The sequence below is a fragment of the Chanos chanos genome, chromosome 14 (genome assembly GCF_902362185.1).
Source record: "Chanos chanos chromosome 14, fChaCha1.1, whole genome shotgun sequence".
Taxonomy (NCBI): domain Eukaryota; kingdom Metazoa; phylum Chordata; class Actinopteri; order Gonorynchiformes; family Chanidae; genus Chanos; species Chanos chanos.
This window is the reverse complement of record NC_044508.1, coordinates 7,077,323-7,098,930: the sequence shown is the minus strand read 5'-3', so window position 1 is coordinate 7,098,930 and position 21,608 is coordinate 7,077,323. Positions and strand designations below refer to the sequence as shown.

The 21,608-nt window shown below is 42.4% G+C and overlaps 4 protein-coding genes across 5 annotated transcripts; 2 read left to right on the top strand and 2 right to left on the bottom strand.

Annotated features, from left to right (window-relative positions):
* Positions 1–260: 260 nt before the first annotated feature.
* ccdc125 (coiled-coil domain containing 125) lies at positions 261–4,506 on the top strand. Its single transcript, XM_030791801.1, has 11 exons — positions 261–573; positions 1,243–1,301; positions 1,771–1,857; positions 2,148–2,225; positions 2,342–2,427; positions 2,547–2,629; positions 2,848–2,960; positions 3,061–3,168; positions 3,423–3,576; positions 3,866–3,963; positions 4,093–4,506. The coding sequence occupies exons 1-11, from the start codon at positions 261–263 to the stop codon at positions 4,504–4,506; spliced, it is 1,593 nt and encodes a 530-aa protein (XP_030647661.1).
* A 540-nt stretch (positions 4,507–5,046) lies between these two features.
* Positions 5,047–8,036, top strand: fam151b (family with sequence similarity 151 member B). Its single transcript, XM_030791960.1, has 6 exons — positions 5,047–5,167; positions 5,376–5,501; positions 5,789–5,948; positions 6,139–6,356; positions 6,642–6,777; positions 7,847–8,036. Exons 1-6 carry the CDS (start codon positions 5,047–5,049, stop codon positions 7,995–7,997), a joined length of 912 nt encoding a protein of 303 aa, XP_030647820.1. The 3' UTR covers positions 7,998–8,036.
* A 906-nt stretch (positions 8,037–8,942) lies between these two features.
* On the bottom strand, positions 8,943–11,117 carry ankrd34bb (ankyrin repeat domain 34Bb). Its single transcript, XM_030791964.1, has 2 exons — positions 10,915–11,117; positions 8,943–10,422 (listed from the first exon to the last, which is right to left on the bottom strand). Exons 1-2 carry the CDS (start codon positions 11,115–11,117, stop codon positions 8,943–8,945), a joined length of 1,683 nt encoding a protein of 560 aa, XP_030647824.1.
* Positions 11,118–16,054: 4,937 nt separating this feature from the next.
* On the bottom strand, positions 16,055–20,767 carry dhfr (dihydrofolate reductase). Of its 2 annotated transcripts, none has more exons than XM_030791881.1 (6): positions 20,575–20,767; positions 19,700–19,749; positions 19,316–19,421; positions 19,075–19,201; positions 17,592–17,707; positions 16,055–16,253 (listed from the first exon to the last, which is right to left on the bottom strand). In XM_030791881.1, the coding sequence occupies exons 1-6, from the start codon at positions 20,664–20,666 to the stop codon at positions 16,172–16,174; spliced, it is 573 nt and encodes a 190-aa protein (XP_030647741.1). In that variant the 5' UTR covers positions 20,667–20,767; the 3' UTR covers positions 16,055–16,171. The 2 variants fall into 2 exon arrangements, with proteins under 2 accessions (XP_030647741.1, XP_030647742.1); XM_030791882.1 differs by having other exon boundaries at positions 20,581–20,767.
* Positions 20,768–21,608: the final 841 nt, after the last annotated feature.

The following is a 21,608-nucleotide window of genomic DNA, read 5'->3' as shown; positions in this document are numbered from 1 at the left end:
GACTACACTTGTAAGTTCAAGACTTCACGGGTTACATAGGTAGTTACAGAATCCTTGACATCGGCTAATAGTTCGGAGTATGCCTCTGGGAATGGAATCAACTGAGGTACTCATTAAAATGTGTTCTCGACATTTTTTCCCCCTCAAGTTCCCGGTGTCTCATGGAAGAAATGATTAACTTCTCCCTCCTTCTCGACTATCAGGCTGTTGGCATTTTACAGGAGTTTTAATAAAGTAGTTGTAATACCGCTGACCGCAAGATGATGCAAGGGAACGGAGACCCACCTGCGGACGGTTCACCTTTATTTCCCCGAGAAGACGACATGAGTGAGGGTGATTTAGGAGATGGTGGCATGGGCGGAAGACCCACACAGCATCGCGACCGGACACAACGATCACGAATCTGGAGCAAGGGAGACTTTGTGGAGCTGCCACACCAAATGGTGTTCCACAAGAGACCAAGTGAAGCGAGTGTGCCTTTCACCTGGACGTCATGCGGGGGCATGTACGCTGTTTTCAGGCAGGAGTTGGACGGACAGCGGCTCTCAACTCGTTTGGTGGGGAGAAAGTCGGGTGAGGCAGAAATATAGAAATGTCACTTGGAAAAAAAAAACCTGCTGGTTACTGTGTGGGTCCCGAAAGTGATCAGTGATTGACAGTTCTGCTTGCTGTGTTTCAGCAAGTTGTGTCCCTTGGATAAACAGAATGAATTTCTTGAAGAATTAGTTTTAAGGGAGAATAATGGCACCGCTTAGACTGTAGTTTATGATCTGGGACTGTACATACATTTCAAGAGCGGGAGCTGATCCTGAAATCCTGTTTTAGCCCTGCTCTGTTTGTCATCTCTGTTGACTTTGGCGTGTTTGTTAAGGTCATAAGAAACAAGAGCAGCTAAGCACCTGTTCGTTTTATTTCTGTTCAAGTGGAGCCTTTATCATAAGTGTTTCTTACACACATGTACATATATGGCTATATACTTGCGTCCTTTTCCAGTTCCTTGCCTACTTACCCATTACTCAGAACAATCCAAATATAACAGGTTAATGAGTATCAAATCCCTGGGCAACACATGAAACTTTCTTGCCTCATTTAAAGCCATTCAATTCTCATTAAACTATGTTGACTCAAACCTTTAACACTACATCTTCTTTCAACTCAGGCCTGTTTTCTGTATAGCGGGTGATGTGTCTTCACGCCTAAATTATGTAACTGTATATTTTTTGGCTCTGTGTTTTCTTTCAGAGAGTTTCTTAGACGACTCAAGTGAAGCTCTACAGAAAAGATTACAGGAAGTGACGGAGGTGAGACAATGGGTCTGTCCCATTTCTCAGAAGAGACACTGTCCTCTCTTTGTCTCCTTGTCTTCCCTGTCTCCTTTTCTTTAAGAACATTAGTGCCTAGTAGTAATGCTTATTCAAATAGAAATCACTTTTCAGACAGCTCTCAACCATTAATACTGTTATACATGAATCAGTGTTGTGAAATGGGACTGAAGGAGAGGAGAGGTATACCCTTTTTTTGTAAAACCAAAACCAGTTTTGTATGAAACTCATTCAGAATATACAACATAGTAGACAAGCCAGCTGTTCTGTTGGAGAGGCACTGAGTTGTCCCCTAAGACCACTCCACGTTCTAACGGGTTCTGGTGTTCAGGTGTGATTCTGGTGTGTCTGTGTTAGACTATAAGAACCTGCAGACTCTCCAGCTTTTCAGGAGGGGGTTTTGTACTCTCCACTGACTGACTAACGTGGTTCTGTTCCGGCCGTTCAGGAGGTGGAACTGCTGCGGTCGGAGCTGGAGGTCACGCATCGTCACCTGCAGGGCAAACACGAAGCCCTGAGGATCTTACAGGGACAAGTACAAACACCTTTCGGTTCAATTTCATCACCTTCATGTCCAACTCACATATCAGCCCAATTACAACGTCATTACTCTGTATGCGACATGTCACAACTTTTTTTAAAAATTATTTTGTCATTACTGAGCGAATAGAAGCTATGTTTATTATTAATGTGTTATAACTGTTCTCACAAGTGCTGCCCAGCACTTAAGATGAAATTCTTCCCTATGAGAATACAGCGTGACACACAGATGGGCAGAGGTGTATACTTCTTTTTTTTTCTTTTTACTATGTCTCTTCTTCGAAGGCTATTTTAGACAAAGCAACCAGTCATACCAAAATCCTGCTTCAGAGGAGCGAGGAAAGGACCAAGGCTTTGGAGAAGGTGATGGAGACTTGGTTTTTTTTGTTGTTGTTGTTGTTGTTTTTTTCTAAAGTGGAAAAAAGTTATGGTTTTATTTGTATGTAATTAATAATCATATTTACAATGCTGCGATACAGGAAGTGAATGCCTTGCAGTGGGAGATTACCTTTAATCAAGTTCAGTTTAAGAATGTGGAGCAGTCCTGGAGGATAAACTATGAAAGGTACTTTACCTGAGGGGAGTATGTGAAGAACTCGCGTTTGGATATATGCTGTCTGTTACAGCATTGATTGAAAGATATCTGAGCTGCTCCTCTCATTGGTCTGTCTCTTTATAAACCAGAATTTGTGCTGAGAACAAAACATTGACTAAAACTCTGGAGGAAAGAACAAGGGAGCTGCAGGAACTTAGAGAAGAAAACAGCTGTGAGCAACTCTTTAGTCCATCTACATCTATTATATAAATCATTTTAAACTGTTACAGGCCGATTGAAATGTGCCCCCCCCCCCCCACCCTCACTACTTCTGTGGACTCATATCTTATTAAGACTCATTTGGTCTTGATCCCAGAGTCGTTAGAGAGTAGATCATTATTGTTCTGGTATAAACCGATCTCTTAGTGACTTTATGTATTTGTGTGACAGCTCTGAGTCGGCAGTGTTTGGAGCTCTTGGCAATGCTGAGTGTTCGGGATAGGACCGACTTTCAGCGAACGCAACCTCCCAACACAACTAGAGGAGAAAGATCAGCACTGGAGGTGAGAGAGAGAGAGAAGGAGAGAAGGGGAAGGAAAAGAACCCTGAGGTTTCTTCTGACATTTACTCTCCCTCTCTCTCTCTCTCTCTCCGTCTGTGTAGCTGGCAGTGTTTGGGGCCTGTGAGTGTTTTCCAAAAGTAGGGGAACCTTGCCCGTGTGCCCAGAGAGCTGCCGCAAGTCGAAAGCAAGTCCTCAAATTAACGCAAGAGGTAGTGTTTGTATGTGTGTTACATGCAATCAATTTATCATGAGTGCCTGAGTACACATATATATTATTGTCCCTTTGTGTTGATGTCAGTTGTCTGAATGTAGTACATGTGTGTGTATGTTTATAGTCATGATATTTGCGTAAATATTGTACGCGTGGGTGTGTGTGTGTGTGTGTGATTTTGTCTAAATGTTATTTGTTTAAATGTGATGTATGTGTGTGTGTGTGTGTGTGTGTATCTCTTTGTGTCGATAGCTGGACACTCAGAGGAAGAGAGCGGAGGAGGCATTCGTGATGGCGGATGCGTTCCGTATCGCTTTTGAGCAGCAGCTGAGGAGAGGCAGCGAAAACGTGCTTCGACTGGCAGAGACGGACAGACACAGACCTCACTCACAAAGTCTAGAACACGGTAATGTTTCACAGTCACTGTCTGACCCCAGAGTGGTGTAGAAATACTGACTTTAAGCATTGAAAAGGATCTTGCCAGCATTTCACTGCTATGGTATTAATTGATTATATTCAGCTAAAACAATACTTTTTACCGTATTTTATTATTATCATTATTAACATGAATATTATTATAATTAGTAGTAGTAGTAGTAGTCGTAGCAGTGAGAGCAGTTGTTTTAGATCTAGCTGTAGCAGTGGGCCTAAAGGTTATGCTGCGGTTCTAACTGTGGTACTGTTATCATTTCTAGGCAAACAAGGGAGTGTGGCTCAGAGACTGAAAGGGTTACTGCCGTCGGCTCGTGAGGGAAAAATCCCAGAAGATACTCTGCTGAGGCTGCTTGACCTGGTCTGTACAGCACCGTTCAAAATGACTCCCGGTTGCGTGAAAGGGTTTGACTGGCTTGCTTTTGATTGGTCTGCTTTTAAACAGGTTTAATGACCTTTTGTATTTTCATTGGCTGACTTTTCGTTTCAGCTTAGCGATAAGGAGGAAGCCCTAGCGCACCAGCGGAAGGTGAGCTACATGCTGGCCCGCAGCGCAGAGGAGCTGGAGAAAAGGCTGCAGACACAACTGAACGGCGGAGACTGTGTTCACAAAAACACGGGTAGAGAAGGAAATGCGGACGCAAGCCCAAACGGAGTCACAGACAAACGCACGGACAAAGACACACGCGCAAACACGAGAACGGTTGCCTCTAACCACGTGAGCTTGGATCCAGAGACAGACCGTGTGAGCCCCGGTCCTCCTGAGTCTGTTCGTGTGTCTCTCTCCAACGACCAAGGGAATGTTCTAGAAGACCTGAACATTCAGAAGTGCCAGAACTGTGTTTCCAGTCAGCCTCCTAATGAGAAAAGGGAGGTTATCTCAGAGCATGAACAAGAGGGCTGAATAAACAAGGCCAAGATGAATTTTTAAAAAGAAAAAAAGAAAAAAATCCACCAAGGTTTCCTTGAAGGAATGTATTTTCAAAGTATGTAAGGTCAGCTTTTATGTCTGTGAGAGTCAGTCAGCTTTTCAATTACATGTTTTATTGTAGCATTTAAGCGTATGTGAAATCTTGAAATTTTGTCTTTAATAACATCAAATAAAATTGGGTCATATGATCAAAAATATCATGCTGTTCAATTTATGTGATGTTTCTATATTGTGATTTTAACCAGCTATTGTTTAGTATATAACTGAAGATATAAAGAAAAATTATGTAATAAAAGTGGTTCCTTCCAGTTAAAACATTTCAGCTCTCAGATTAAATATACTACTTAGAGACGCGTGTAACGAAGAGGATTAAATGACTATATTACCCATCTTGCACCACACCGGAGGCGTGTCACTATATGTTTCCGTGTGAAACAGAAGTTTCTCTCCACAAAACTTCTGTTTTTTTTTCTCCTTATGAGGAAACTTGACTCGTGATTACTTCAACTCTAGATGGGCGTTAATAATAGACGCAGTCTGCATCGGTTCTGTCTAAGTGCTGTGATTATTACTGCCGGGTGGACAATATGGATCGCTTGTTTTTCTAAGCTTGGAATGCCGTCCACTTCAGCAGGTAAGCTGTGCACAAGGTTAGCAGTCCATACTAGTGGAGGGTTAATTTAAAAAGTTGCACTGCACTAATTATAGTGCATATAGAACCTTTCCTCTTTAGGTCAAGAATGCATTTGTCTAATAACAATTTACTATACAATCGACTTATTTCGTGAAGAGTAAATGAATACTTCGTCACAGCAATTTCCATGTTGTTACACTGTTCACAGAAGCAATGAGCGACCAGACTTTAGACTACTTTCTCCAGAAGGGCAGAATCCAAAACAAGGATGCGGCAGAAATCGAGTGGTACCACGCTGCCAACAGCCAATCCAAAACCTCCGAAGCGCTTGAGAGTAAGAGTTTTCGATGGAATCTCTTAGACGAAGATGGCGTGGTTCATCCATTATTTTCAATTATCGAGTCGGTCAGTTAGCCAGATTAAGTGAACTAAACAGGATTTGGTTGATGCAGCTCAGCACCTGCAAGGGCAACGGAAGATACTACAGGACTTTCTGGGTTTAGCATTAAAACTGTTATCTAAGTCGAATTTTACTGTCTTTATAATGCGATCATTCTAACTCATTGAAAACGGCCCCACCATTTCTTTATTTGTCTTATTTCCCTTTTCTGTATTTTTAAGGCTCTGCGCATATGATTGAAGCCGATATTCTTCTCAGAGGTCTTGATCCTGTAGAACCTATAATGGCACATCCTCCACAAACGGACAGTGATATTAGTCTGCGAGACTGGCTCACACAGGTCATAACGTCAGACAAAGGAGTAAAACTAGATTTCAAAAGGTGTGTATCTCACCACTGTTTTGTCTCATTTCTGAAACATAAAATGTGTTTATACAGACACCCTTTCCTCTGAGTTAAAGTCTCTTATTTGTGTAAGACTAATTTCATAACTGAGTAATTTTGCCTACCATTTGTCAGTTAACTCTACATTTGTCAATTAACTTTTGTTTCATGATGACAACATAACTAGCCTGGCTGCAGTAGGTCCATCCATAGCTCTGCTGCAGGAGGTCCGCGCTCAGCTGCGAGGACCGGTGTGGATTAATGCGGACATTCTGCCAGGACCTGGGGGGAAAGCGGTTCCTCTAGACCCCCAGGCCTTCATCGCTGCAGTGGGTCCAACGTCTGATAGTGATGTTCTGTCCTTAGGATGGACCACTGGCTGGACCCCGGACACAGAAAACCCTGGTGGGCAGAGCCTTGATTATAAATTCATAATTAACTAACTTATATTAACTCTTAATTACAATATTTTACCAATTTTTTTGGGTTGCTGCTGATACCAATGACTACAGGTATGAATATGGAACAGGTCACATGTATTATGAGTGTTTTACTAGCATCAAATTAGCGTTAGCAAAAAATGTAGCCATGCTAGTAAACTAGCTAAGACAAATTAAAATTCTGGTTCATGGGTCTTAATCACTGACCACTGGCTCTGTGCTGTGTGTCTCGCCCCACGCGTGGCAAAAGGGTACAGCTGGGAAATGGTACATCAGATGGAGGCAGTGTGTAAGACCCTGAAGCAGCCAGTCACCTTCCCAGTTCGAGCTTCCTTACTGGCTCAGTCCTTCCCACAGTTACAGTGGCTTCTTCAGCAGTCTGACAGGTAGACACCTCACAGCTCTAACACTCATCCTGCAAGATTTCACTCATACCTTTTTTAGGCCTCATTACTTGGATAATATGCCCACGTCTGAATTAGAATTGCTATCAGACACTCCATGTAGCACTGTAGTCGTTCCATAAAAGGGGTGCAGAATGTTACAGGGGAGTATCATGAATTCCATGTTTTACGGAATCAGTGGCAACCCCACTTTGAGTTAATACCACATGCTGTATTACACTTGAGACTCACTGATTGGTGGGTGTGGCTAATTGGCCTTCAATGTGGTCCTCGCCACATTGGCATTCTGTTGGGTAAATGTAAGGTAAATAAGCAGAAATAAGGTTTCAAAAAACAGGTATTATAATATGTATGATAGCGTTGATAGTGTTTTTATATATTATATTTATTTATGAATGTAGCCTAACTATGAGTCGTACGAGCAACTCTGTAATAAGCGTGAAGTTTGTTTCAGAGGTGCTGATTCTGTTGAGTCTGTTGAGGTGTGTTGGGTAGACAGAGATTACAGAAGGGCATGAGAGGGGTTTCAATGCAGAGCAGGTCTTACTGGCGTGTCCTCAGAGAACACTCTCGGGCAACAGAGAAGAGGATGAAACAGAGACATTAGGGGCTTTTTTTAATCCCCCTCTTCACACCTGCGTTCTCCTTCAATCCACCATTCCTTTCTGTCATTCATCCTCTGCGTGTGTCTGCGCAAGCTAATGTAGCTCTCATTCCAAGCTGAAGGAGTACATCAAATTCCATTTATTTTCGTTCTCTTGCTGGGAATTACCTGACAGGCAGGGTGAGACACCTTAGATTGTGACAGAGCTCTGGAGCCAGTTAACACTAGTCTACATCAGTTAAAAATACACTAGAAAGTTTTAAAGGCTCTGTGTGTGTTTGTATGTGTGTTTAAGGGAATAATATATGTGTCATGTTTGACTCAACGTTATGTCTTCTTTAGTAGGTTTTATGGATGTTGTTAGAGATCTCTGTAAATGGTCATAGCTCGCTTATGTTACTACTATGTTAGAGGATGTTAAACGTCACCTCTTTGGGTTTTTCTCAGGTACAGCTTGACGATTTGGACTGGACAGAGTGACGTTTTGGATGTGAAAGATCTTTTGCCTTATAGGCAGAACTTCAGCAGAACCAGGATCTACTATGATCTGCTAGAATCACAGATCAGCCAGTTTAAAGGATTGCCAGGCTACTCCTGAAAGAGGATCCCTTGACACTCTGAAATGGACAGAATTAATACTCTCTGTTACACCTTACAGGAACTTCATGACTTCTTGTCTGAGTGTATAGCTTTAAGTTATTCAGTTTAGCGATGTCCTGGATTTGTGTTTTGTGTAATTCAGTTTGATGGGTTCTATCAATCTGTAAACCCCATCTGTGTGACCAATTTTTGTACTCAATCAATGCTGAACATGTTTCAGTATCTTAATATGTCACAAAGCTTTATTATACTTACCATTCTTCTGCTTAGTGAAACCATAAGGTATTAAAGGGAGAAACATACACTATTAATGAAGTCATAGAAGTATTAAGTATATGTTCCATATGTGCTTTCTATGCATATTAAAATCACAACACTAAAATGATATATTCTCATTCATTTATTTTCCATGGGTGACACAGTGTTGGATAAATTCAGCATTTTTAAGTCACAAAGGCCGCAGTTTTTGTTTTGTTAAATACTAGAAGAAAGAAAAGAAATTTTCTGCAAAGACACGGAATACAGTTTATAACAAAATGCTCAGCCATTAAGAAGCAGCACGGAGACACTCTGCAGAGAAGACCTGGGAAACATACTGGCATGTTTGTATAATAATTTTGTAGAAAGATGCAACTCAGTGACTCAACATTACATCACCCAAACATGAATATTATATATGGTAATTTATTCAACATTAGTGTGTCGTTTTAAAATGTAGCTGGATTTTAAATTTTGTTGCAAGAGAGTCTTGGGGAAAAAAATAAACAGAACACAGTGTTGTTATGAATCATCAGCTGAATTCAGCATTCAGTGTTAACCAAGAACGTCTTAGATTAACGGCAACAACCAAAAGGTGTTTGTTCCCCAACATAATTGTCATTGGTTTTTGTTGTTCACTAGTATCCAGTTGTCTCCTGTCCGTGTCTATCTCTCAGTTTCTCTCTCATTGGCCAAAGATCTCCTCAAAGTTGACGAGTTGTTTGATTTGTTCTGTTTGCATTGAGTGCCTACGCAGCAGCGTGTTCTTCGTCTTCAGGTCCCTGGGCAGGCTTGGGGCGCAGGGTATGAAATGCCTCGACCCTGGAATGCCCCCGGTCGGCACTGTTGCCAGCTTGCTCCCGCTGCTTTGGCAGGCGGAGTTGGTGTTGACTTTGATGTCAGGAATGGGCGCGTGTGGATTTAGAGGCGGCAGGTAGCCAGGCCTGGTTTGTGAAATGTGGTCAAGGAGGAGAGCGCCGGAACCCCTTCGCTCCAGCATGGCTGGGCTCCGTCTCTGCACCACGGTTTCCAACGATTCCCTTGACCCAGACAGGGTCGACGAGCGACTGCACACCAGCTTCCGTTTCTCAGGCAGCGCTGCACCTCCACTTCCAGTTTTGTTGAGGTCTTCCGAAGGCTGGCTTCCGAACTGTGGCAGCTGCGAGTCAGAGCTGTAGTGGTCCATGCCTATGTTTCTGCGGCGAACGACATTTCGCAGGCTGGACACGGCCAGGTTCGGTAGGCAGTCCAGATCTTTCTCAACGGGAGCGGGTTCAGCGGCGCCCCCCAGGTTGTGATGAGAAGAGGAGTGCGGTAAAGGCAGCCCCTCGCAAGACATTTTGCGGCCGCCCACGATGGCGTCGGTTCCCTCGTCTCTCTCAGGCTCAGCCGCCTGCTCCAGAGCCTTCAGCAACCCCGCAGCATCTTTAACATCTATGCTCTGGTGGCGGGACACGGGCATGGCGCGTCGTGGGAAATAGTGCCTGTTGAAGCCGAACAATCGTTCCTCCTCGGGTGTGATGTCCTGAAGTTCCTCCGTCAAGGACGAGGTTTTGCTATGCTGCAGGAGGAGAGATGGAGGAATCTTCAACCACGGTTCTGAATGGAGCCTCTGCAAGTGGAGAAGCTTGGCCACCCCCACTGATCGTAGCGTGCTTGGGTCGCGAGTTGGCGAACTGGGTTTGGACGCCGTAGTCGTGGCGGAAGAACCCAGGCTCTGGTCGTCTCTCCGCTGGAAGAGCTGGGTCTCAGGAGGGGGGCTTGGCGTAGGGTGGTGAGAGGTACAGAGTTGGATTTCGGACGGGGACATGCAAGCTGCTGAGGTGCAGTGCAACCGATCCTCCAGATCTGGAGGAGGAGGCACATTTAGGTACTGTTTGGTCATCTGTCGTCCAGAGGGAAGTTTGTCGGTGGTGATGATTATGACCTCTTTGCCTTTGGCCTTGCAAGCATCCAGAAGGACTCTCAGGACGTCTTTGTCCCCAGCATTGACCGCATACACTAGGGCAGAGGAACCAGAGTGGTCCTCCAGACTTGGATCAGCTCCACTAGACAACAACAGGGACAGGACCTCCTCCCCGGCCCGCTCCACACAGGCATGCATAAGAGCTGTCTTTCCAGACTTGTCCTGGATGTTTGGGTCTGCACCACTCTCCAGCAAGTACCTAAAAGGTCAGAAACAAGCAATTTATCAGCTTAATGATACTGCCAACACCAGTGATGCTGACAAGACAAAATTACTTTGGTCTATTTCATGGCCAATGGATATATTCTGCCCAAAAATATATATATTTTTTAACTTTAAGTTCCGTACAACTAGCTGAAAGTCTGACCTTGGATTCCTTTCTCAAAAGTCTTTGTACTTGATCCTGTACCAAGGAGAATAAAAACGGACTGTGTCGTATTGTCAGAAGAAGCAACGGAACCTCATGTGGAAGCTGAATGAAAGCTCGATATCACTGTTGTCTGTTCAAGCTTGTGTCAGCCCAGTGTTGTTGTCTACTGCAATTATCATTCTCATGGTTAAGTAACGGTTTACTCTTGCGCATTGCTTTCTGGTTGGCTCTGAAGACTTCACTCAGTTTGAATAACACTCTTCTGTTTTAAATCACACAAGTTAAAGACTTGCACTAATCTGCATCTTAAACGATACGCACCTGACGATCTTCGATTTGGGTACGCTTTGAGCGTCGCTGTGGTGTGTCTTACAGGCAACCATGAGCGGAGTCTCTCCGCGTTCATTACTCTCGTTAATGTAAGCTCCGCCCTCTAGCAGTAGCCTCGTTAGCCGCAGGCGGCAGAGGTAGACGGCTTTAAGGAGGGAGTTGCCATCCGTGCGCACCTCTGTGGCCTCCTCCATGACCTCGTGGTGTTTTTGACCAACAGAGTCAACCAAGGATCACAGGACCATTGGTCAATGAAGCATCAAGGGCCTCTGATCTGGACCCTGTGGGGAAGGACGGTGAGAAACAGGAGGTTGAAGATGTGGTGCTTTGGCACTTGCCCTGGATCTGAGTGACTAACCCTGAGGGGGTGGCAACTCCAAATAAGCGCATCCTGTTTAGCTAACAAGAGCTGGTAAAGCTGAATTAGATTTGAGAAAAAGTCTCACAGGAACAAAGCCTTTGAGGGAGGAAGGTCACAGACCACGTCCATGTAACTGACCAATCCTAACATTTGACCTTTAAGAAACACAATGAGAACTGACTCAGAAATCAACACATAGCCCAAGAATTCCTGAAGCTTTTCAGTCATTGTGCTCGCAGGCTGGAGTTTGAGCTATTCTAGGTTCCATTCATATGAAGAGGGGAATTGTATAGACTTTATAATGTAACACACATGTGTGCCTGCATCTCATCAGTATGTCACACACTCTCTCTCTCTCTCTGTCATGCATTGAAGATGTTTGTTGTGACGACTATGTAGGTGGCACTTAATGCGAAGATGCAATAGAACTGAATGGGTTATCTAATCCTTATTGTATAACACTCCTTATCAGTAACCAACCTGAGTACAAGATGATCTCCCCACCCCCCAGCCACCTTTCTTTGATTCTATTCATTCTTTAACCACAAACTATCCAATGTCCTTTGATGTTGAAAATTATGCAACACAGTCAGCGCATTACCTCACTGTGTGTGTATTTTAATCAGAAATTAATCACAGAAAAAGAAATAGACTCAAATGAGGGTTGAGTCTTGGCTTCATTCATTCCAACCCTGCCCCAGCAGCTGTCAGTCTGTTGTCTAAAGTGCTTTGGTACTGCAGAGTTTTCTTTTTTTAAAAAAAAAAAAAAAAAAAAAAGATTGGCAAACTCCTCCGCACTTGGCTGAACTAAATGACGACACGTGGTTGAAAAGCGCTATTGTACTTGTGGCCTTGTTTTCCCATCTCTCTATGCATTTTCAGAGCAAAGTGGAATGTTAGGTTCTAGTTCGATCAAGGCATAGAGAGAGAAAGGAAAAAAAAAAAGAGGGAGGGAGGGAGAAAGGTGCGTGAGAGAGAGAGTGTGTGTGTCTGTTACTGCGTCTGCCAGATTTATAAATACATATTTAATAGAGAAACAGTGATGAAGTGCAGGCTAATGTGTGTAGGAGGAGGACGAATAGTTAAGGCACTCTTTCGGAAAAGAAAAAACAGCGAGTTAAAGCCTAACATTCTCAAGGCGACCGTCTGCACCTGGGAAAGCTTCTCAGGGACTTGATCTAAAGGACTTGTACATCAGACACAAACACTGGAGCAGCGGTTTATTTGACCCCTCAGTTTACAGAGCAGTTTTGTCATAGCTGTCGAAACAGTCACATTTTTGCGCGTTCTCAACACAATTTGTCCGTGTCTCTGTAAGTTAGTCTTTAGCAGCACTGCTCGACGATGGACCACAGCTGCCTTTGATGCTGTACCGAGGTACTAATGGCGTTTTAGTAGCTCCATTAGAGCAGCTGAAGATAAAAAAAAAAAAAAAGTGTTTGCCAGGCTGCGCAGACAGAAACCGTGCTTTTGATTGGCCGAGAACACATGCGCGCACAAATGCTAACGGCGGGACATCGCGGCTCTCGTGGCTAAAGCTGAGAAACTCCCCGGGTTGGCATTTAATGCCAGCCCTCACGCTTTGTGTACCCTGCCCGGGTCTTCAATCGGTCTCCAAACAGAGAGAATACTTAATGATAGTTCAACCCCATGGTAAAGAGCAAAGAGAAAACATGGACTGCACAGTGCATGGAGTGTGTTTTTACCATGAAAGCAATCAAGAATGACGCCTGTGTTGATTTAAGAGAAATCACGTAATGCTGTATTTCCATTGCGTGTTGACCTTTGTGGTTTTATTATTGCCCAACACCTGTCTCAAGGTTGTTAAAGAGACTCCCCCTGTCTCTGTGATCTGTTGATAGTTTTGAATTATCCAATAGGATACTGGACAAAGGGACTCAGGGTACCAACTAAAATATAGGTGTTATGATTGCAAAAAAACCAACCAAACAAACAAACAAAAAAAAAATCAAAAGGTTGAGAGCTTTTACGAGAAATTAGATTTCATGAATATTTCACACAGATCATTTCTTCTAGAATAGGCGGCTTTGGATTTCACTGTTATGTGCATCTGTGTGTGTGTGTGTATAAAAGCGGGCATTCCTTTTCACATGTGTTGAATCCGAAGGGCTGCCATAATGACCCTCACAGAAAAATTATGTAAAAAGCTTTGCACTTTCACTCTCTCTCTCTCTATGTGAGGTGTGCAGGTATTGTGGAATATAATTTAAGCAAGTCTCAGATGGTAGCACTTGTATTTGCATTTAGAAGCATGGTGATTCTGAATGTAATCTTTGCATAATAACATATCAAAGGCAGTTGTTTGTGACCATGGTCAAAAGCTTAAGGATTAAAAAAAAAAAAGGCTTCATCAACCCCAACATTACTGGTGCACATACAAGTATCAGTCATCAGAAATCAAGACATCTGGCCGCAAATAGCGTTGCATTCAGACGCAAAACTCCTACATCTAAATTCATCTGAAGCATGTAATTTCAGTCACATGTAATTCTTGCGAGTCCAAAACATTTTTTATGGCACTGAGAATGAAACATGGACACTCCTGTTTTGCCATATGACAGAAAAAAAGTCTCCCACATCAAAGTTCATTTCAGCATAAGGACAACAAAGCAACAACTCATTTTCACCACACCAATATTCTGTTAGCTTCATATTCAGAACTATATTAAACAGAACCAAAAGCAAAACAAAAAAGATTTACTTGACAGAAGAATTGGGAACTGAGAGTGCTGTACACACACAAAAGGGAGAAGTCAAGAGGCAAGATTAAGAGAAAACAAGCTTTTCTCAGTTGACCACAACATGTTGAAACAGAGACAGAGATGGAGACAGAGAAAGAATGAGAGTCCACAGTGAACGAATGCATTTCAGAGACATGAATATGAAAAAGCATGAACGTACCTGTGTGTTAGTGAGAGTCACTTCTTCTCTCTGTCAGACCAGCTGCAGGTTGATCCTCTGGCATCTCATATCTGCCTAACACAAGTAATCCAGCACAAGAGGCAGACACTTATGTGAAGAGTGAATTAACACACAGAATAAACAGAAAGAGAGAGGGAAAGACAGACAGACAGACAGACAGACAGACAGAGAGAGAGAGAGAGAGAGAGAGAGAGGGAAACAGGTGTGTAAGCTCTCAGGTTTGCCAGCAAGCAGTCTCTCTCACACTATAGAGCACAGGAGAGAGAGAGAGGAGGGGAGGGAGGTAGAGTGTGTGTGTGTGAGAGAGAGACAGACAGAAAAGGTTTAATAGAGAAAGGTGACGGTAGTCTCCGCACAGCGAACGTCAGTCAGCAATCAGTCCTGCGAAAGAGGAAGTTAGAAAGCTCGTAGTTTTAGAGAGTTTTTTTTTTTTGGTTACGCAGGTAGCTTGCCTGTTTCTTTGCCATCACGTTGAGGTCATCAGTCTCTCTCGCCAGTGTTTAGATGAAACTACTCTTGCATTACGTTATCACCTGTGTGATTTCAGTCAGCCAGACCATCCGGTATTGATTAGTTTAATTGGACCTGAGTCACTGTAACTGACCACTAAACAATGATGATGCAACACACAGGGCGGCCAGGGAAGAGAGAGAGAGAGAGAGAGATTTAAAAGGGTCTAAGAGGAGAAGGCTTTCAAGCTAGTGCACACTATGGGGAAAAAAACAAAACAAAAGAACTTCAGTGTTTCTTTTAAGGCTTTGAATGCACAGAGAATGGCATTATCAACGCTAAAATATCTGTTGCATCTCAGTAAGTTAGTTAGGAAAATGTTACAACATCAAAACTGTATTATATGACACACCATAGGCAAAGCAAAGAGAAGAAGCAAAGACTGGCATTAATTAAAACGGCCGTCAGTTGTTTATCTTTCTAGCCCTTCGGTCTTTCTGAGACAGAAAATTTGGCCAGAGAACGCCCTGCATCCCTTCCTCGATCACAATAGTTTCTTTATCTCTTTATCTGCAATGCTAATGCTAACCCCGGGTAACACACGGGGTCGGCAGAGTGGTTGGGAACGCACTAATCACAGGGTAATGGTTCCACCTGAAATTAGATCCAAAGAGCCACTTGAAGGGCAGAGAGGAGTGTCAATCAAGAGGAAATTAGGCTCCGCGTACACCTGCACTGCCGGGGCTCAAGCCAATCAAACTCAAAGGTTAGTTTTGATTACATCCTCACCTACCGTTTCAACAGTGCTTCAAGTGTGTGTGTGTGTGTGTGTGCGTGCGCGTGTGTGACATAACCTTTCTGGTGTCTGATATCAAACGCGAAACTCCACGATGTTGACAAGCAAGTGAAGCGCCTTAATTAGCTTTTCAGATGAAGCGTATGAATATTCATTTTGTATTACGGCAGGAACGAAGTAGTCAGCTAGCGCTCGAGGCAGCCGGAGCTGCCGCGGCTTCAACCAGCTCGTCCTGAACACGGAGAAGACACGGGATCTGTATACATGCACAAGGGAAAATAATGGAAGATAACAAAACAAAACCAATGAAAAGGTGGACCTTTCGGTTGTTTAAAGACAGTTTACACATGTTGTATTGACAGGAAGAAGCAAAAGATGAGACCAAGGAAAGAGATGAAATTAACCATTCGTTTTTAATGTCACAGTTTGTCACAAAACTGCCATTAATTCCCAAACAGAAATCCAAACACAGTAGATGCTAACCTATCAAGCATCAGAGTCTAAGAATACAGTCTGATATGTTGAACAAAATGGAAAAATAATGAAGAAAAAAAAAAAAAAGTATATTTTCTCGAAACTTCTGCACTGATGTGCATTGCAATGTATGTCTGTGACATATGTTCATTCTTTCAGGAAAAGCCACCAGATTTATGAAAATGTCTTTAAAAGTTTTCCTCCACTCTTTCATTTGAATGTGTTCAGTGGCGAACACTCTCGTAAACTTCAAAATGGTACTTAAGACCGTTCTCCTCCTGCACACCTGTGGGAATTCCAGGGAAGCTAAAGAGAGAGAGAGAAAGAGAGAGAGAGAAAAACAGAGAGAGAAAGAGACAGACAACCGTAACTACTTTTGCCTGCACTCTGTGTTTCCAAGATATGGCCAGCAATAACCATACATCTAAAATTCAGTTTCATTTTCTTTTGCAATCGCTGGTGGTTAACTGAACAGTCTGTCCTGCTGAGTAGCCATGGTGGCAGCACACCTTACATCCAGAAATGTGAATGAACTAGCCCCTGTATAAACAGTGATATCAATGTCAAAGATACGTCTATGTACGTGCACAAAACCAGTAAAAGTAAGAATTGTGCAGATGAACCTCTATTTCCCTCTAATTGTTTTTTTTTTTCGTGTGTGATCCGTAAAGAAGCTGGCATGTCACTGTTCTGTGGTAACACTGCAGTGTGAGAATACCCAGCACTTGTGATCTCTGGTGAAATCGCGCCACTGTATAATGTCCAACACAAGTGGTTTGTGTCCAAGAGCCTTTTTAAAAAACCATTGAAATTACTATTGAGTGGACTGACCTGACATTTGAAAACACGACTACTTTCAAATAAAGGCCGGTTTTACGTAACCAGAGATTTTCATGCCTCTTTCTTCTTTGTTCATTTAGCCGTTCTTCAGTCCGTTAAGGTAAAACGCAGGAACGAGCTGTCTATTCGTCTGCCAGTAAGACCATTTAGATTTAAATGTAAAAAGAGAGAGAGAGGGAGAGCGTCTCTCTTTATCTGCACGGCTGTTTATGCATATTCCTTTGAACACAGGCTTCAGTATAAAAGCACAAACAGATATTTACATTTGACATTTGTAAAACTCAACTCTTAACAACAGTGGTCAGAAGAGGTATTTCTGCTAATGACAGGCTAAGGCTGAAAAAAATGCAGTTATTCTGTGCATTATACACCATCTTATTTTTTTTTTTTTTTAGTTATTTTTTGTGTTCTGTAGCTCTTCGTTTTGTCAGACCTGAATTACTTGGGGGTTTTTTTTTTTTTCCTGTCCAAGCTATTTTGTTCTCGCTTTAATGTGCGCCTACTGAATGGGATTTAATGCATTCCACCAGCTGTGAGAGATGAGTTTCGAGATGCTTACATTATCGTCATTGCCGCCGAGGGCCAAACCCTGACCTCATATACTCCCTGCGTTTACAGCTGAGGTTGAACCTTGAAACTCACCCATCGTGACTGGAGAGAATGCTAAAACCGTCATTTCTCAAGGTTTGTTTTAATCGGCAAACACGATGCAAACAAACAAAAACAGGGGATCCATCCTCCGATAACGTGCCGGCACAGGTGAGCACAGGGGTCTAAAGTGTGTTTGGTGTGTGTTCCACTCACTCAGGCAGAAGGCGATACTTCTCCATGTTAATGTCTGGTATGAAAGTGTCGCAGTCAAACTGCTGCAGTATTCTTGTCACAAACAGTCGACGGTGGCCTGGGCTCTCCATCGCCTCCTATTGGAACCACATGGGAAGTGCGACAATAAGCGGTGACAAGGCACGATTATAAAAAGGTCTAAAGAGAACAAGGGAGGATGAGAGAGATGTACAGATAGAGACAGAGAGAGATTGACCGGTGGGGAGGGAGGAAGTGAGGCCGAAAAGTCTGTTGTCAATGTGTCCTTGAGCGACATAGTCTCCATGGCGACTGTCAGTGGAGAGTGAGTCTGCATTTGTGTGTGCCGCGTGCGTGTATCATTTAGTCATGCAGAAAAGCAGGGCTGATGAGTGCGAGTGAGAGTGTGTGTGTGTGTGTGTGTGTATGTGTGTGTGAGAGTGTGTGTGTCTGTGTTTTGAGAGGTCTAACAGCTGTTGCTGCTTCAGTTCAGTTCTGTGAATTTCCACTACAAAGATTTTCTCATTAATAATATAATTATGTTGAAAATCTGCAGCTCATTAGCACAAGAGGATTCCAGACAGGTGTGTTCAGATTACCATGAACAGAAAGAGAAATCAGAAATTGAAAAGGATGAGTGTAAAAAGAGAAATATGGATGTAAAAAAGACATTGAAAAAAATAAAATGTGGTTGAGAAAATACAGGGAAGGTCTTCAAGTGGGAGTACTATCTTCTCACATCTGTGTATATAAGAATGTGTGTGTGTGTGTGACACGGAGGCATCTTCACCTCCAGCAATTTTACTCAGTGTTTTCAGTACTGGAAGATCCTCATTTTGACATTCATTTACTGTTATGTCATTTTCTTAATCATGACATCGACACCTGCCCAGAATTCATTTTCAAAGTATTGCTTCTATTTGTAAAAAAAAAAAAAAAAAAAAAAAAAAAATTACTGGCCTCTGATTGGCTAGACCAGTCATGTGATTTGGTACACCTGCGAGTCACATGTGCATTAGCTTTTAAAAGCTCTGTGCTTGTGGTGTGGAGAAAAGGAGGACGTGGCACGTTTGAAAACCCTGTCTTACATTTGCCCTGTTAGTCGACTAAGATCCCATATGTTTTATATCTCCTGCTCTGGTTTTAATTTTTTATTTTTTCCTTTTTTTTTTTTTTTAAGAAGAATCAGGCTACTGCCTGTGTATGTGTTTGCTGTGTTGGGTATTAAATTAATTTTACTGAAATACAAAAAATTTTACTCTATATGTACTTTGTGTGTGCTTTCGATTTCTGCCTCTCTCTTTGTAATAATTTATTTCTACAGGCGCCATCAGTAGAAAAAAAAATATGAAAATCTTTTCTTTCCTCTCTCTTTATCAGTACCCGGTACCATGATTATATACCTCTCTAGCATGCATCTCCAGTCTGATATTTGCTGTTGTTGTCGGTAGCTCTACAGTCGGACACCCAGTGCTGAGTTTCTCACCTTGTACAATGAACTGCCTCCAATAATCCAGACTTGATCTGCTTGAGCTGTAATATCTGGTGTGTCCAGCAGGTGGAGAGCTGAACTCAAATCTGACGCGAGATAGTGGGCGCCCTCTGGTGGTGTCCTGTGGACACACCGGCAAGGCACTCTTACCAAACCTGAACTTCACAATAGGGACAACTGCACTGGATGTAGCCTCATGATGACAGATGTAAACAACAGAGATACTGTGTCTTACTTTAACTCTCTGCTGAGGACAACATTGATCCTGTTTTTGAGAGGTCGATTTTGGGCGGGTATCGAGAACCACGTTTTCCGTCCCATTATAACCACATTCTTTTTACCTGCAGCAAGAGGAAGCACGCGTCTTTATGGATGTTCTAATCTGCCCCGATTATTAAAAATCTGTCTTAAATGTGTTCAAATTATAAGACATCCCTTAAATAAACTGACTCAGTCCATGACTAGAAAACTGACAGTTTTAGATAGCACTAAGTGTCCCCTGCCATAAAGATACAGACACCATTAAAATTCAGTTGGTCTGTTTAAATGTGGGTACATTTTTTAATAAAATTACTGATTAGATCATGGCTTAGCATTGTTAAGCACTTTAATTATTTACCTTCAACTGTAGGAGTCATTGTCATCCTCTGAAAGTGCTTGAATTCATTACTGTGAAAACAAGAAAATAGGTGTTTGAACAAAAAAAGGCATTAACTGGAGCGCAGTGTGGGAGGATGACATTCTAATTATTTAATGTGAAGAAAGTTCATGAGAGAAATGACATGTACTGAAAGATGATCCATCTAAAAGATCATTTGTAGGATTGCTTTTTCTAGATTTCCACTGCACATGACATAAGCATCGTGCAAAGCATTCAAAACTCAGCTAGAAATACCTGTGTGGTAAACTGTTACACAACATCCAAGTAAAACCACGTGCACACTGTTCACCTTAAAGGTTATAATCATAAACAGTACTGTGGTACTGGGTAAGGTTATAATATACGTGCACCTGAGTTTCACTGCTGGGTACGTGTAGTTCTCTTTTAAAGGCAATTGCTTTTAAATGTTTTACAAGCTCGGATAACCATGCTGTTATTACGACGTGTACCGCAGGCGTAATAGCCACCTCTTAAGTTATGTACTTTGACTTTGCACAGAAATTCAGTCAGCTGATGTCGGAAACCATAATAAAATCATAATTCGTTTCAATATGCGTATATTTTAGTCACCGGGGTTGTAATTTGGCATTTATTCGTTTCAGATGCAGACAGCCGTTTCTCCCGTGTTAATGTTATTCAGAAACATTACTGGTGCAAAATCGTTGCATAATTATATCATAAAACGAAGTATCTGCATTAATATGGGAACTGCCGATTCATTCACTCAAACGCTCGATTTTCAAAATTTACCGAGATACACAATAAGTAGCTGCTCAGCCGAAGCGTGTTTCTAAACATTGTGTGCTGACATTTCACCAAGTTATTTACCTTACCTTAACCTTATTGGATGCCAGGGCAAAGTCCCGTTTTTCCCAATGCCCATGTCAGGGCAAACAGCAACAATACAGTTCAGTACACGAGACATGATTAGTAATAACAGAACTCTCGAGCAAAACTTCTGAAACACACTGTGTAGTCGTCAGTCTACATACACAAACATTCGCACAGCAGGCTAGCCGTCTGCGATTCGCGCCACAACTGTCCGTAGTACTGCAACGGAGATGACGCAAAAAATTTTACTTCTTCTGTATGCCTTGTGTACCCTTAAGCGTGTTACCGCCCCCAACTGGACTGAAATTTGATGCCAAGGTAGATGAAGGTCAGCTGCCTATCTAACTTTGAACCCGAAATGATGAAATGTTCGCGAATGGAAAGGTGCTGGAGAGATTTGACATCATTTGTCCAAAGAAAAGTAACAGAATCTGGTGTTTTGTTCCTAGTGATGAGCGTTGCTCTCTTTCACTGAAGTATATGTCTTACGCATACAATTGGGCTGTAACCTAATGACTTAGATGATCACAGTATATCATTTAAATCATTTTCATGGTAAGCGAACCATTCACCTTATGGATTAGGCCATTGTCATCCTGGAAGAGACCAGTCATCAACAGATAGGAAAATGCTTCACCACATGAAAAAGTGTTTAACTCTCTAAGGAGCTGAGATATAAACCATGTTAGGACAATGCCAACTGTCCTTCACTCATCCATTTCCAGAAGAACAGGGTGAAGCATCACATATTTGACCATGTCCCAACATAACCTCAGCTGTAAACTTAAACTTTGGATTGTACACGACTCCTCATTCTTTCTCTCTTGGCTTTGTGTGACTAATCACTAAACTTTTTGTCCATCATGGGAAGACAATTCTTCGACCCTCTTTATGGCAGCAATACATGGCCGCATCACCATGTATTTACATGTAATTCCTATGATGCTCTTTTTTTATAAGATAACTGATATGAGTTTAAAATCTTTAACTCAATATAAATCTTCCTGGTTCTGAGGAAATCTAAAACTCTTTTGTA